General features: G+C 42.6%; 1 protein-coding gene across 4 annotated transcripts in view; it reads right to left on the reverse strand.

The window, feature by feature from the left end:
• Positions 1–15,863, reverse strand: part of shroom3 (shroom family member 3) — a 56,827-nt gene that overhangs the window by 31,751 nt on the left and 9,213 nt on the right. For 2 of the 4 annotated variants that reach the window (XM_085793664.1, XM_085793663.1), the window contains exon 3: positions 9,294–9,482. Coding sequence is in view for 2 of the 4 variants with exons in the window: in XM_085793662.1 (XP_085649788.1) it covers positions 104–264 (161 nt within the window). In the remaining 2 variants the exon portion in view is untranslated. Of the gene's footprint in view, positions 1–103; positions 914–9,293; positions 9,483–15,863 lie in introns of those variants that run through there. The other 2 variants (XM_085793662.1, XM_085793661.1) reach the window with 1 other exon arrangement.

Consider the following 15,863-nt stretch of genomic DNA (forward strand, 5'->3'; position numbering starts at 1 on the left):
CAGTCAGTCTAAATGCAGACTAGTTTTCTTTCAACTCAACTTTGACCTGCACAAACCTCAGCTCCCGTCTGAACCAATACATCCGAGGTGTGACTGCTTTTACCTGGAGGTGAACCTGAGGACTTTGGAGATGAGACCGGTTGCCAGGATATTGACGCTGGCCTCCGAGGGCGACCGGCACAGCGTCCCGTCTGACCGGCCCAGCTCCGCTTTCTTCTGCTTCTTGCGGAGCTTCCTGCGATAGAACACCTCCAGCAGCTCCATGGCTCGATTCAAAGTCCACTTGATTCTACTTTCTGCTCTCCTACCTTCGGTCCTGCTTTCACTTCTCAAATCTTTTCTGCTTCTGTGAAATTTTAAAATTCCATTTCCATGCCCTTTCTACTCTTCTCAATCGATCCTTTATGTGTTTTCCTTTTTGTACGACTTCCAAAACCACTTGTGCTACTGTTCTACGGTCTATTTAACTCAAAGTTTCCGGCCCCATCACATCTTTTCTAATTCTTTCCTGCACTTTCTCCTTTTTTAAGCTTCAAACTAAATGCCCTCCTTCCTTTTCAACAAAGTTAACACAAATTACCACCCTCTTTCCGAATGCAGTCCACTCTCTGCTGCTGTGCTTCCAATGGAAATGATACAACTCAGGGAACCGCTCTGATCCTACATGTTCTATAAGCATCGACTGGCCTCTGCTGCTGCTGTCTCTACCACATATGCTCTGTGTCTTCGCTCCAGTTCCAGTCTGAGGTCAGCACACCGGATTGAGTCGCGCTACATGCGCTCCCCACCCCCGAGCTCATTAAGCAAATGAAGCAATTAAGTGTCATTAGGCCGTCGTATGATAAAAGCATGAAGTAAACATCCTTGGCCCAACTCGGTCTGAACGGTAGCTGTGTGTGAGCGAGAGACACTGAACATCTGAGGATAGATAGAGAGAGAGAGAGGAGGCGGGAAAAAAGAGAGAGAGAGAGAAAGAGAGAGTCAGGAATGAGTGGAAAGAAAGGGAGGGAGGCTGCAGACAGATAAGAGTTTTTAAGGAGAGGATACTGAGGACTGAAGAAACTGAAACTGACAAAAAAAAATAGTAAGAGAGCTGAAGGAGAGGTAGGACAGTGGGGGAGGGGGGGTGAGAAGAGGAGGACAGATAAAAAGAGAGAGAGAGAAGGAGAGCTGTTGAAAACACTTGATTATTGAGAACAGTAATAAAAGTGGAGTGTGAAGCCGCGGGGAGGAAGACGTCTCATGATGCAGCATGTGGCTCCACACTGAACAATGAACTCACTATTACCGATCCTCAGATTATCACTGTTCAACAAACTGGAATCCAACATCAGGACACATTTTCAAATCCATCTGTATTAGCAAATTGTTAAAGAGATTTTGACTTATTCCTAATTGCCATCAGTGAGATATTGACCATTAAGTTGCAATTCTGTCAGAAAGAAAACTATGATTTTAAACATTAGTAGACAGGACAAGATGTCTGATCACTACTGAGCACTGCAATGCTGAACTTGTGTGTTTCTCTCCCTTCTTTCCCTTTAAATATGATTTAAGAATGTATTTACTGGAGGGTAGTATGCTGAATTTACATCTGTAATGACAGTCATTTAGTCATGCTACTGACATGAACCTGTACAGACCCTGATGCCTCATGACATTCACCACAGTGGCCCAGTTTAAAATCTAACCTGTGGCCCTGTGCTGCATGTGATCTTTCTGTCCTCTGTCTCACAAACACCCAAAACAACTTTAAAAAACCTGCTCAGATATTCAAGGAGGAACCTGAATGACTCTGGCAGTCCTCTCCATTGTTGCCATCAGTAGGTCAATACCTATTCTGCAGTGGCGTGCTGCACATGAACAGTGATCCTGGGTTCCAGGCCTGGGACCTTTCTGGGTGGAGTCTACATGTTCTCCTTGTGTCTAAATCATATTTTTTCCAGGTTCTCTGGGTTCCACCCACAGTCCAAAGACCTCTCAAGCAGGTCAGTGCGCTTGACAGAGCACATTGACCTGCCGGGTCTCCACCCAGTAGGACATTCCTCACATCCACCAAAAATCCCATACAAAACTCCAGCCATGAGTCATCTGGATGAATACCAACATATTTGGAGTCACTTTGTCACCTGGAAAACTATCTATACATAATGAAGTGATATAAAAATAGTGTGAAATGTGTTTCAAGTTACGAATGAGACAAAATCCTGTGAGTATTTGACCAATCAGAAATGGTCAGTACTGCAGATCACATGCCCCAAAGTTCCTGAACCTTTGGAAAGTACAACCCCCCCAAACCAGGAACCTTTCTGGGAGTTCATCCCTCAGACCTTGGTTGCTGCAGATGAAACATGCATAGTTAACATGCAAAGGGATAATGGCTCTTGGAGAAAGTTCCTGTGAAGCACCTGTCCAGATTTGAACTGCCCTAACTTTAACAGAACCAGCTGACAGAGCAGACTGGTGACTAAAGCACTGAGAGACAATGCACTTAGCCTTCTTAATGTGTTATATTCATAATGGCAAATGTGTATTTGTATTTAATGTTGAATCTGCACCTGGTTGTGTTCAAACTCAGAGGATGTTTAAAAAAATACATCTAAAAAAAACAACAACAACAAAAAAACAAGCTGTAAAAACACAGTCTAATTTCAACTGCGTTAACAACTACTATGTGTGTGTGTGCGCACAGGGTGTGTCTCTCTGAACAGAGACCTTATCTGCTGCCGTGGGAAACTGCTCCTTCTGCCCATAATAATAATCTCTCTAATCTACCCGGAAAACTAAATTGGAGCGAGAGGTGGGCTAAATCTAGAGGACAAACTTTAAAATGTGTGTGTCTTGGACAAGAAGGCCTACATGGACTTGAAGGAAACTTCAGACCTTTTAGAGCCACAGTTCCCTATAACACTCCTACTCACCTCACATTACTTACATTACTAGTAAATGAATAGTATGACTAGTATTATTAGTAAGGCAATACTGATTCTATAACTCTCTGTTACCAGTTAATTTACCCATGAGCCCCATGCAAACCCCTCAAGAACCATCTGAGGCAAACCTAGTGGAGCCTGACTCGGTGCGTGTGTGTGTATGTGTGTGTATGCAACTCTGTCGTGATGTTATTCCAGAAAAATGTGGTGATTCAACGAAAGCAACGTGTGAGGAGCGGAGACAGAGAGAGGCAGTGTGTATGTTTATACATCCATCTGTCTGTCCTCTGCAGATCCACACCCAGCCTCATGGGGGCTCTGATGGCCCACTTCCTGTTTTTTGGACCAATCACAAACATTCCTTCCTATCTTCTAACCCCCTCAACCCACTCCTCTACCCTCGGTGGTGTCTGATAAACCCCCGAGGCCCCATGGGATTCTAGGAGAATGGCCATTTGCCTGTTTATATAACTCTATGGGATCACCAGTAGAAATTATTCAGATGTCTAATACTGCGAGAATGCAAGTCAGATCTACGTCTGTATCAGATCCTCTAATAATTAGGAGGAAGTGTAAGGATAGTATCGCCTTTGCATCCTTATTTTGTTGGAATGCACGTCACCATACCAGGACCTCATGCTGTAGTTAGACCTGGAGAAAATTAAGTAGAATCTGAGGTGGACACCGACCTGGAAAATGTGATTCTGTTTGGGGCTGAATGATTAATTATAAAACCAAATTAAAGATACTACAGGACTAATGAAATGCTCAACCTCTGACAATTAACTTGTCATTATTCTTCATTTCCCTCTGCTTTGCATTGACAATGCTGCTTCTCTGCATGTTGTTTTCTGTGCACTTATTTATTTGTCTGCTTACAGTAAGAAGAAAGGATGTATATTATTTCTCACTTTTACTGATCTGTAACAAGATAGGAGGGTGGATGAATGGTTGTTGTTGTTTTTGGAAAAAGGAAAATGTCTTTATTTCCCATTATATTTACTTCTGCTTGTCAAGTGAATAAAAAACATTTATGAAACAAACAAAACAAAAAAAAACGGAGTAACGGAGGGTCCGGGTGCACTCACTCACTCACTCACCCATAAAGAATGAGTAAAACCTGACTGCCAAGCGGTCATTGACCTCTTGGCACAACAGTTTGCATTGTCACCCGGGAGACCAGAGTTCAAACCCCATCCGAGACAGTCCGTACCCAAACACAACGCAGAGGGCCAGATTGACGTGAGCTACGCAGGCTGCTGGCTGTGACCCCCACCCAGACTGGACTCATGAAGGACATGACAACAGGACAGAGGAAACATCAACAAGAATACAAGAGTCTGCAGTCACACCAGTACCACCCTGAGGCTGTTATGTTCATTACACACACACACACACACACACACACACACACACACACACACACACACACACACACACACACACACACACACATACCATGCTGAGTACTTTCAGGAGCTGACCTCCATATTAGGACGAAACTAGCTGTAGCAGAATGTCAGTTATTTATAGACTGTTTGTCTGCACAGACATTTATGCATATCATACTGTGTTTGTGTGTGTGCCAGTCGTAGGCTATGTTTGGGGACAAATGTCAGACTTGAGACCAGTTCCTTGGCGATGGCATGTCCAGTTGGGGACAAAATCCTGTCCCAAATTGGTAAAAAGCTTTGATTTGTGGGGCCAGTGGGTAGGGCCGGGTCAAAGACGGTCTGGGGTTACAATCAGACTGGACAACTGATGTAATTCTGGGATTCCAGATGATTCATCATTGCCATATACAGTGGACACTATTATGATCATAAAAGCACACAATGTAGCTACAGTAAAAAATAATATAACAGTAACGACTAGTTGATTGAAAAGTTTTACTTTGATGCTGCTCTTTTTAATTATCTTGATTTTATACTTACTTACTTGAACTCTACTTTATTTATTTCTCATATTCTGCTTTTTTTAAGAGGTCTACAGCTGCAAAAAATCTGTGTTTGTGTTGCTGCTGTAACAGAAAACCCCCATCCTCACATCTATGGAGGACAGAGCCATGGAGTCTGTTCAGGAAGCCAGCTCACCTGGCCTCATCCTCTTCCTCATCCTCACTCATCCCTGTTCCAAACACTCGTAGCATATTAAATAGTTAAATGAAGAATATAGATGCTAATTTCTACTCTTTATTATGTTTAAGATGTGTTTGCTTGTTGATATTTTGCTGTTCTTTCATTTTCTCCTTTTTCATCACAACACAACCAGTTTAAACAATTAATGACAATGAACTGGATTCTCAGTGTTTGTGTCTTGTTCTAACCAACAGCCCATTGCGTTGATCCACCATAACTACGAACCAGTCTCTTCACCACACCAAGTCAATATTATTTACATCATCTCTGCAAAGGATCAATGAAGTATCTTTATCTTACTACTGTACATGAATCGGAAAGCAGGGATGCACCGATACGGATACCTGGGCTCAGCGTATGGGCTGATACCTGATACTGATCTGATCCTACTGTTGAATTAATCAACAGCAGGCCACACCTGGCCATGTGGGAGTGGAGCCAGGAGGCAGCAGACTGTGATCAGGGTGGTGTAAGTTTTTCATTATCTGGTCTGTTCTGGATCTACACCGCCGGTGTAGGTATCCTCTGGATGGAGGAGGAGGGGGGGGGGGGGTTGCACTCTGTGCACCTTATCACCCTATTTAGTGCTCTCTTGAGGAGCAGTTTCCAAACCAGGCAGACTCTGTTGCTCTGTAGAACTCTCCTGTTTCTTTTTTTGGGAAGCAGAGGATCTTCAGACTGTTGCCAAATCTCACTGCTATTGCTCCATTTTTAACCAAGTCAGACTGCAGCATTAAACAGTTTACTGACCACCACTGACTGAAGCGTGCAGCATTCCACTGTAGACGTGAGAAGACCTGCAGTTCCTGAGGAAAACAGCCATCACGGTCCCTGAGATGATGCTGGTCGTCCACAATCCAGGGCACGAAGCACCCAACCCTTCCTTTAGCTTGTCTTTAAGAAAAGGCTGTTGGATGCAAGGTTATTATAGTTTTAAATGTTTCATTCGTTTTTATTTTTATTTAGTTTAGTAACAAGTGATGAAGCAGTTTTAGTTTAGTTTTTATGTTTGAGGAATTGACTAGTTTTTATTTAGTCTTAGTTTTTCAGGTTTTATCTCACTCTTATCTACCTGTGGGTCGTACTCCAAGTCGTCCCATATTGAGTTGGTGTTTTCTTCCTGCAGACATCTCTAAGAAAACTACAACTAAGCTGATGTGATCTGACTCTACTTTAGTTTTACATTGTTCATTGTAGTTTTTATTTAGTTCTTGTTTGTTATTTGTTATTTTACTAAATTATTTTTTTTACTGCTAGTTTTAGTTTTAGACTTAGTTTTAGGTTGAATGGTGCCAGATGCATTTAAAAAAAAATCAATGAACATAATCGTCATGTAACCAGGTTAATCCAAGTGAACATTCCTTTTCCTGCTAAAAACCTGTCCTACACAATCTTAAAGAGCAAAGTGACATAGGCTACATGTAAATAAAAATGCACAAAGTGTTTTATTTTCTTTGTGCCCTAAATGAAAGCTACTCCAATCAATGTTTGTACATCAAAAATAGATCACAGCGATGAGTTCATGGAAAATCACCATCTGATTCTGCAGTTTTGGCAGCAGTAGGCAGCTGTGTCAGTGAAAAGCATGGATGCATTAATCCAAATGAACGATAACAATCCTGTCAGGATCAACTGATTACTAAAAATGGTGCCAAAGTGTGAACGTGGTGTTTGGATAGAATATCTCCTGCCCCAAAAAAACCTAAAAACCCCTTCTCCCCTCCCCAGACGTCTTCCTTTGAAATCCTTTGAAATCCTGAGCTATCAGGAATAGTTTGTTTACCATGGTTTTCCCGCATTAAATAACAAAAATGGAAAAACCATGAGTCACATCTGCCCATTACTTCCACATTTAGAAATGTGGCTCTGGCCTTGTGCACCGCTGCTGCTGCTGCTGCTGCTGCTGCTGCTCACTGCAGGTTGACAGGTGACGGTGCAGAAAGTATCAGGATGGTTTAAAAATGAGACATGAGACAAGTGGTCTCTTTTTCAATATGTAATCAAAACACTTCTTACTTTGGGCTCAAGATGCACAAAATGCAAACACACACGCACGCACACACACTGAGAGAAAGGAAGCACAGGCAGGACATCCTGTCACCAAGGGCGATGACCCGTCAGCTGACAGCTGTGAACCTGTGACTGATTCCACATCCCTCCCACAGGGTGGCACGTTCAAAAATGTATCTAAAGTGGAAGGAACCATTAGCTGACAGGATGTCCCTGTCAGCTACACCCCGCTGTTTGGAAAGGTCAATTAAATGCCACCAACACTTCACCAACTTCACAGCTCTAAGAGAAACACTGTAAACCTGTGCTGTGCAGCATCATTGCATTGTACTGAACACTGTTTATTAGCTGGTTAGATTGGAGACATGGAGAGTTAAAGCAGAAGTAAGCGATATTTTTGTGTAAATATAAGTCTTAAATAGTTATATCTTCCGACAGCAATCACTTACATAGAGTGTTTGGACCGAAACACGGGTCTGTCAGTCCCTCTACTCTGCTCTGAGCCGAGGAGAAAACGTTTCTTGTATCCTACAATTTTTATCCAATGAGGAGAGAGAACGGCATGAAGGGCTGTGTGTGCAGCCAAGGGACGCGCCTGAATGTGGTGATGTAGGGACGAGGACAATAGATCCATGACTGACAAGAAGTTATGGTGCGTTCAGGGCAGCCTGTAACTCGTGTTTTTCCGACCTGTGAAGTCGGACCAGTTCGATCTGGTGCGCGTTCACGGGTCGGAAGTTACGAGTGGCCGTTATAGTGACTTTCACAGGCAACAGGTCGGAGAAACGCAAGTTGCGGGTTGCCTGGAACGCTACAAAGTTGTAAGTCGTGACTTGAAGCTGTAACTTACGGTTTCAAAAGCCTGCCTGGAACGCAGCATTAGCCAAAACGACCGGATTGCTTACTTCTGCTTTAATGTGTAGCAGTCTACTGTGATGGCTTTTACCCTTTTACAGCAAACTACCCAAAATAAATGAGGTTTTCCAACACTACAAGAAAAACTCAACACAAATGGCTTCAGATGTTAAAAGTTATTATTTTCCCATCAAAAACAAAACCAAAGGTTAATACCAGTTTGTTTAAATGCAATCAAATGAAAGGCATAAAATGTATGATTTCACAGCAATGTGCTGTAAACACGATGTATTAAGATGTCTATTTGACTGATGTGATTGTGATATTGAAAATATGATCTGTTTTTCTCTAGCTTGGGCCATTGGTATCAGCTAATGGGGATCCTTTTAAATAAATAAATAAATCAAGGTTGAATGCAGAACTCAGTCCATCAACAAAACTCAAATCCTTCCTCGTGCCAAAAAACAAGAAACAGTTTATCTGGTCCACGCACTATGGAGTAATAAAGTCAAAGCTTCTCTTCTATAGCATGTGGACCCCGACTTCTCCTTACCGGTCTCTCAAGCTCCTGAGTGTGAACGGGGGCAGACTTTGCTCTTGTCACAGAACGCTGAATGTCTCTATCTTTAGTATTTACTGAGGCTGCTGGGTTGGAAATTTCACTAAATGAAGGCCAGAACAGAGATGCTAACACAAGGCTACACAAATTAATAAAACAATAAAATGGAAAATTACTGACTGGGCCTTAACAGACCAAGTTACAGTAGCTAAGCACTGACAAGGTAACTGCAAGGAAGGGAACAGTGTAGACCAGGCCCAGCCCAAACCAACCCAAGCCCGGCAGGTCCACTGACCTCCCACATCCCTATGGGCCTTAGCCTGATAATGAGTTGCTGATTAACTTAAAGAGGACCTATTATGCTCATTTCAGGCGCTTTTAATATGATATTAGCGTGGTGAATGTGCAGGTCACAACTTGTCCACCAGAGCGTTATGGAGTTGTTGGATTGTGTATTTGATGAGTTTGATGGGGGAACCGTGGAAATACCATATGCCTCCGTAGCGTAGCTCTGAGCAGCTCACGGCTCTTCCCCACCGATCGAAAAACAGCTTGCACTGACAATTAAAGGTAAGAAACCTACTGCTAGGACTATAGGGATTATGGCAATGGGCCAGTTTGCCAAAATATTGAAGTATCCCTTTAAGATTTAAACTACAATTCAGAGTTGTCTGATTGACAGGAGTCTGTTGAGAGGAGACATGCTGTGCACACACTAGTGATGTAATTTAAAACACTGTCACCTTGGTTGGTCTCAGACTCATGACTCTAACCTCCAGGTCACTGCCAGTCTCCTACCTGTTCTTGATGCGCAGTTGAACCTCTCCTGCTGAACATGTTCTGCTGTTGTGGGATGGCGATGGTGTTAGTTGTTGCCGTGGTGTTGGTGTAGAAGACAGAGGAGGTGGAGAAGAAGAAGAGGGAGGAAGAGCAGGGAGCGAAGGAGGTGAAGTTCCAAACTCCTGGACGTACGCTGGTTGAAGCTCCCTGAAGAGAGACAGGACATGAAACTGGTTTTAGTGAGTTCTTAACTTCACTGCACTGAGTTAGTTTTTTGTTTTTTTTTACAAGGGGTGGATGATCCTTTTACATGTCCTGCTTTTCAGATAAATTGTACTGATTCATATTTGATTGATCGTATCTAATTTTAAAAGTCTAGTCTTCTTCTGGCCCACCTATGGTTAAGTGGTAAACAGCCTGTTAGCTGCAGCTGAAGACAGCAGTCCTTGTTCCACTGGGTTAAAAAAAAATCAGTGCTCCTATTAATATTCAATCCACATTTGCATAATCCAGTGTTGATTCATACATTGATCTTTCATGTCTTTTCCACTCTAATGGGGACAAGTGAAGCTGGAGGCACCGGGACATATTCTTCTCAAAGTGATGAAATTAGACATTCACAGTTCACAGAATCCCAGACTTTCATTATTGACATTGAAAGTTATTTATTTCCCCACCTCTATCAAAACATTGATGCCAATGTTCAGTTACGTTCACAAATGTCTGCCCAGAGGCCAAATAAAAGAAACGGTTATTGCAGGTTCATTACATCTTCTATTCAAAAAAAAAAATGATTGACAGCATTTAAATATTTTCTTTGTCCTGGAGAGGAGGGGAGGCTGCTGTGTCCCTCGCTGTACAATGTTCCAGAAAGTCTGGACTGTTACAGTGAGTCAGCAGAAATAATACACACGTCATGCCAGGTATCACATATCTAAGTTGACACTTCACCGTCATTCACATCAGCCACACATTGTAACAGTAGTCTCTATGGGCCAGAACGCTGTTTAATGTGTGAACTTACTTTAATGTGTTAAAGGGACAATTCAAAGCTGCCTGAACCATCCAACACTTTCTCCTCAGGTCAAACTACTACCTCTTGTGGAATGTGTGGAGGAATATTAGCTCATGTATGATGTGCAGCGAACAGACTGTAAAGATAATGTAATGTCAAGGGACGAGGCAAAGGTACAGTTAGGCATTTAACTTAAAGGAAAATTAAGCGTAATTTTCTAAATTACGCTCTACAGCTCTAGGTCGCTGAGTGCGACCATAGGAAAAAATCTGAGAAAAATCTGTGCAGACCAGACCAGCTCTCCTCCTGCTAGCTGTGCTACACTGCAGTTAAACAGCAAAGTAACGTGTTTTTATCACGTACCTCTGTTCACTCTAGCTTCCAGGGTAGACCTTACTAGTCGACTGTTGAGCTCGGGACTGTTACAAGACTAAAATGTGAGGAAAACATGGATTTAGGAGGGAAAAAATGATTTGGCTGAATAAAACTGCTTTCTTCCCATCCAAAAAACCATGTTTTCCTCGCGTTTTTGTCTTTGTTGATATGGAAACAGTCTTGAGCTCCACAGTCGACTAGTAAGGTCTACCCAGGAAGCTAGAGTGAACAGAGGTACGTGATAAAAACACACATGTAGCACTGATCTCTCATATTAACGGAGTTATACACACTCAGTGTTGTGTGGTAAGGATGTTGCAAAGCATGTTTGTGTAGTGATATTTTGAGCATTATATAGAGGCCAAAGTCGCGGTTAGAAGAATTGCCCCCATTACTTCACTGTTTACCTGCAGTGTAGTGCAGCTAGCAGGAGGAGAGCTAGGTCGTAGCTGCACATATTTTTCTCAGATTTTTTCCTATGGTCGCACTCAGGGACCTAGAGTTGTAGAGTGTTACTTAGAAAATGACCGTAATTCTCCTTTAATTTGGCAAAACTGATACAGAGAGAATCACTGGTAAAAAAAAACAAACTTCAAAAAATAAAATAAAATAAACGCACACCCATCTGGCCAGGTCCTATACATTTAAAGTATTATAATTGTTTCTGCATTTATTGATTGAGAGATGCAGTTTTACTGTGATTCAATGACCAAAAGATGCTGTTAACATCAGAGTTTATACAGTAAATCATACTGTACTGTCATAATAACATCTGCATCCCACAGAGCCGCATCATTATGGATTATCTTTAGAGATGAGATGAATAAAGAACACAATACACAACTTCACAGAAAACAGACACACCCAGGCTTATATCATTCACTGAAGGCATTCCATACACACACAAAAACACACATGCACGCACGCACGCACACACACACACAGATACACAAATAAAGGCTCATTAACATGAAACCTGAAGAGCTGGTTGCAGGAATGTGAAGCAGCCACAACACAGTGAAATCACCAGGAGGGGCCATGTTGCCACTTTCCATCTCATCACTCACACACACACTCACACACACACACTCTCACACACACACACACACACACACACACACACACACACACACACACACACACACACACACACACACACACACACACACACACACACACACACACACACACACACACACACACTTTCCTCCCTGTACCTTTAACCTGGCACTGAGCTCACCTGATGACTTCCAGCTACTTAACAGTAGCATTCAGCCAGAAGAGAGTCTGAATCAATCACCTCCTCAATTGGATCTCAGGTCTGTTGTCAAAACGTTGCTGTGTCTGCAGTGGCTTCACAAAAACCACAGACATAAGGGGAATATCAAAAGTATGGAGGAGAAAAAAAATAATTCTCTTTTTGTGAACACAGCTACCATCCCATATGACGAGGGTGTGTGAGGTCACCGTGTTTATCCTCCTGAGGATTTGAATATTGGAACAGGAAGTCAAGCACACAGCCTCACAGTGAACTGCACCTGTTGCTCAACTCAGCTCCAGAAGAGAAACAGCACACACACACACACTGGCACAAAAAACTAAAGAGGGGCTTTAATAATACTGTGTTAGGAATAAGAATAATTTTAAAGGGATAGTTTATCATTTGGGCAAATCCACCCATTGCCATAATCCCTATAGTCATAGCAGTAGGTTCATTACCTTTATTTGTCAGTGCATGTTGTTTTGAGATCGGCGGGGCAGAGACGTGAGCTGCTCAGGGAACATAATGGAGGTGAATGGTACAGGTCCCCTGTCCCTCATCAAACTCATCAAATACACAATCCAACAACTCCAACAACTCCAAGTTGTGACCTGCACATTCACCACGCCATGAAATAATCATGTATAATTATGTAACATTACGACACACAAAGCAAATACTCGGAATTGGGCCTACTTTTGCTTGTGAAATCACTCCGCCCAGCAGCCATGTCTGAAATGTAGTTCCGGCTATGCATTTACCTCTAAAACAACTCTGTCTCGTAATGTTACATTATTATCTCATAGCGTGGTGAATGTGCAGGTCACAACTTGTCCACCAAAGTGTTTTGGAGTTGTTGGATTGTGTATTTGTTGAGTTTGATGAGGGACAGGGGACTACTGTATGTACTGTTACCTGAGCAGCTTGCGTCTCTGCTCCACAGATCTCAAAACAATATGCACTGACAATTAAAGGTAATTAACCTTCTCCTATGACTAGAGGGATTATGGCAATGGGCGAATTTGCCAAAATGTTGAACTATCCCTTTAATAATAATCAAAATAATGATGCATATTCTCTCTGGGGTCACAAAGAGGTCACATAGACAGTAACATATTTGTAATATACTGAAGTTGACATACATTCTGCTCAGTTCTGTTCTACAGTGAAAAGGTGCCAATCCACCGTCAATGGATCTCAGTCCTCCGCGCTATGTTTAAACACAAGAACACTCTCTCTGAGATACGCACACTAAGCTGTTGCCTAGGAGACAGCATTGTGGCAGTCTGTCCCTGTAATGACTTCCTCCTCATCTCTTTTGAGCAGAGAAACTCAAACATTCATTCGGCTCGGTTGCGTCAACTAGCGACAAAAGAGCACAAAAGCAGCGTCACGGGAGATGAATGAAAGAAGACGTAGCAAGACAGAGCTTCACATTCCACTTGACCTTCATTTATCACTAAGTGCATTTCAGGTTTTAACTGACCTGTTTTATTATTTACATTTTAATTTGTTCATTTAAAAACTGAATGGATAAAGATACATACATTTTATTGTTTTTTTTTTATTCTTTATTGTGCAATACAAGTGACAAACATAAAGACATGACACAGCACAAGACAGGAAAAACCTAACACTGCAACACAGCAGCCGAAAAAGTTAATTAATTGATTGAAAGGAGAAAAAAAAGCAGCCAACCAAAGACAGTTAAATAAATAAAACAGAAAAAACCTCTCTTTTTTCCCTCCTCCTTCATTTCTCCTCCCTTTGAAGGGTACATTTTAAAGTTATTAGTTCTCCTGCATTGGTTGTGTCAGGCCTACTGTACCTCACTGCAAATAAGAAAAAACTCACACAGGAGAATAACTCTTATAGTCATGTTACACCACAACCAGGACGAAGCAAGTTAAAGTTCCTGTCACTATGACAATGAAAGCGGACAAGAACATCATACGGATCACTGTACCCAACTATCATCATCTCAGTACACATACTGTATGCATGACATCCTGACCCACACACACACACACACACACACTAACACGGACTAACTCCACACAGCATTGTGACATCATGACTCATTTCCTGCTTCAATCTCTGCTCAGCTCTTATCTCTCTCACCCTGCTGCGCTGTGATTCATAGTTCTGAGTTATCTCTCAAAGTTTATTCAAAGACTCTGTACCAATAGGCCTATGTGTGCACCACCACTTCTGAAAAAAACAACAACAAAATACAGGAAGAAACCAATTCATTAGATTTAGAACAAGCTGGAAAACTTTATTTAGCAAACTGCTCACCAGAACAGAATGAGGAGGGACAGGTGTTGTTTTCTGTGGTCAGTTTTGCATTCTGTCTGAGTCACACAATCACAACTAAACTAAATAAAGCGTGTGCAAATACTGAGAGCGGTGAAGAGCGGGAGAGGACATGGCAGCCAAACCTGCTCAACAGAATACTGACTGTCTGTCTGACAAAACAAACATCCACTGTAAAACCTCCAGATGCCATCTGTCCGTCCCAGATTTATGACAGAGGATCTGAATAGGTGAATAGACGCATTTGGAGGCAGTGCACGCCCAGACAGAGCAGCAGGCCCAGCACCTACAGGGCCTGCTCTCCCACACAGGGGCTGGGTTGCCATGTCCTGTGCTGCCTTCATGCCCGAGCATCTCCTCTTCATAAGAGGTAGTAACCTAACCTGGTCTTACCCGGGTAACCGATTACTTTAATAAAATAGAATGAGGTCGTGTCTGACGGACAGAGCACAGCTGGAGCATAAATGCGCTCTGTCCGCATTGACAGAGTATTGCCCGACACGGGGTCATTCCTATGTTCTAACAGCCCTATGTTCCCACATTTCTAACTTTTGTTGTCACTGAAAATTAGGCCCTATGTTCCCACAGCCCTTTGGTCCCACCATTGGTTGGGTTTAGGCAATGAAGAAAAGAGTTGGTTAAGTTTAGTAAAAAGACCAGGTAGAGGCTAGACAGGCCAGATAGACAGAGTCCAGATAGGTAGAGACAGTCCAGTGGGAACATAGGGCCTAATTTTGAGAAAAATCTTAGAAATTTGGGAACATAAGGCTGTGGGAACATAGGACTGTGGGAACATAAAGCTGTGGGAACATAGGCATGGACCGACACACAGCGTTGTCAGACAAAATATCAGGTGGATAATAAGAGTAGAGACTGGAGTTGAAGATGCACATATGGGGCATGTGTATCTTTATGCCGCAGCTGCCTCTGAGGAGAAAACCTTTTTTCTCCCACTCATTAGCGGTGCTTATTTATTAGTCCACACTACATTTTGGTGCCTACGCTCCTCTCTGCCTCACATCGTCTCAGGAAATAACTGGGAATATTTCAGGATGTTTGTAGGCTGAAAGTCTATTTTCTAACAGACTTGATGACACCTGTCGTCTCCCTCCCTACAGCTCACCCCAAGGGAACCATCACAGATTCTTGTAAAAGGTTTGAAAGCTCAAGGCTCGATCCAAAAATTATTTTACACAGCAAAAATTCATGTTGCTTGATCCGAAACTATTTAACACTACGAAAAAGCTGAACCATGGCATGATAATGTAGTTTAATCCGACGCTAGACTGCGCTCTAACGTGCCGTTTTTTTAATCCTAGGTTAACCGGGTAATAATTCATAACCGATTAGCAGATTCCCTACTCGGGTACTTGAGTACCCGGGTAACCGTGCACATCTCTAGTGCTAAGCTACGTCTGTAGAAACAGCTGCGTGGCTGCCAATTCCTGCCAAACCTCGACCAACACCAAACATTCATACACATCCAAATGGGGCAAGGTGGGTATAAGGTGTCTTGCCCATGGACACTACGACAGCGACTGGGACAGACCGCCAACCCTCTGATCACTGGACGACATGCTCTGCCACCTGAGACACTGCCACGGCATAGTGACGTGGCCTC

Source organism: Trachurus japonicus, chromosome 12 (genome assembly GCF_045865225.1).
Source record: "Trachurus japonicus isolate A0001 chromosome 12, Traja_1.0".
Lineage (NCBI taxonomy): Eukaryota > Metazoa > Chordata > Actinopteri > Carangiformes > Carangidae > Trachurus > Trachurus japonicus.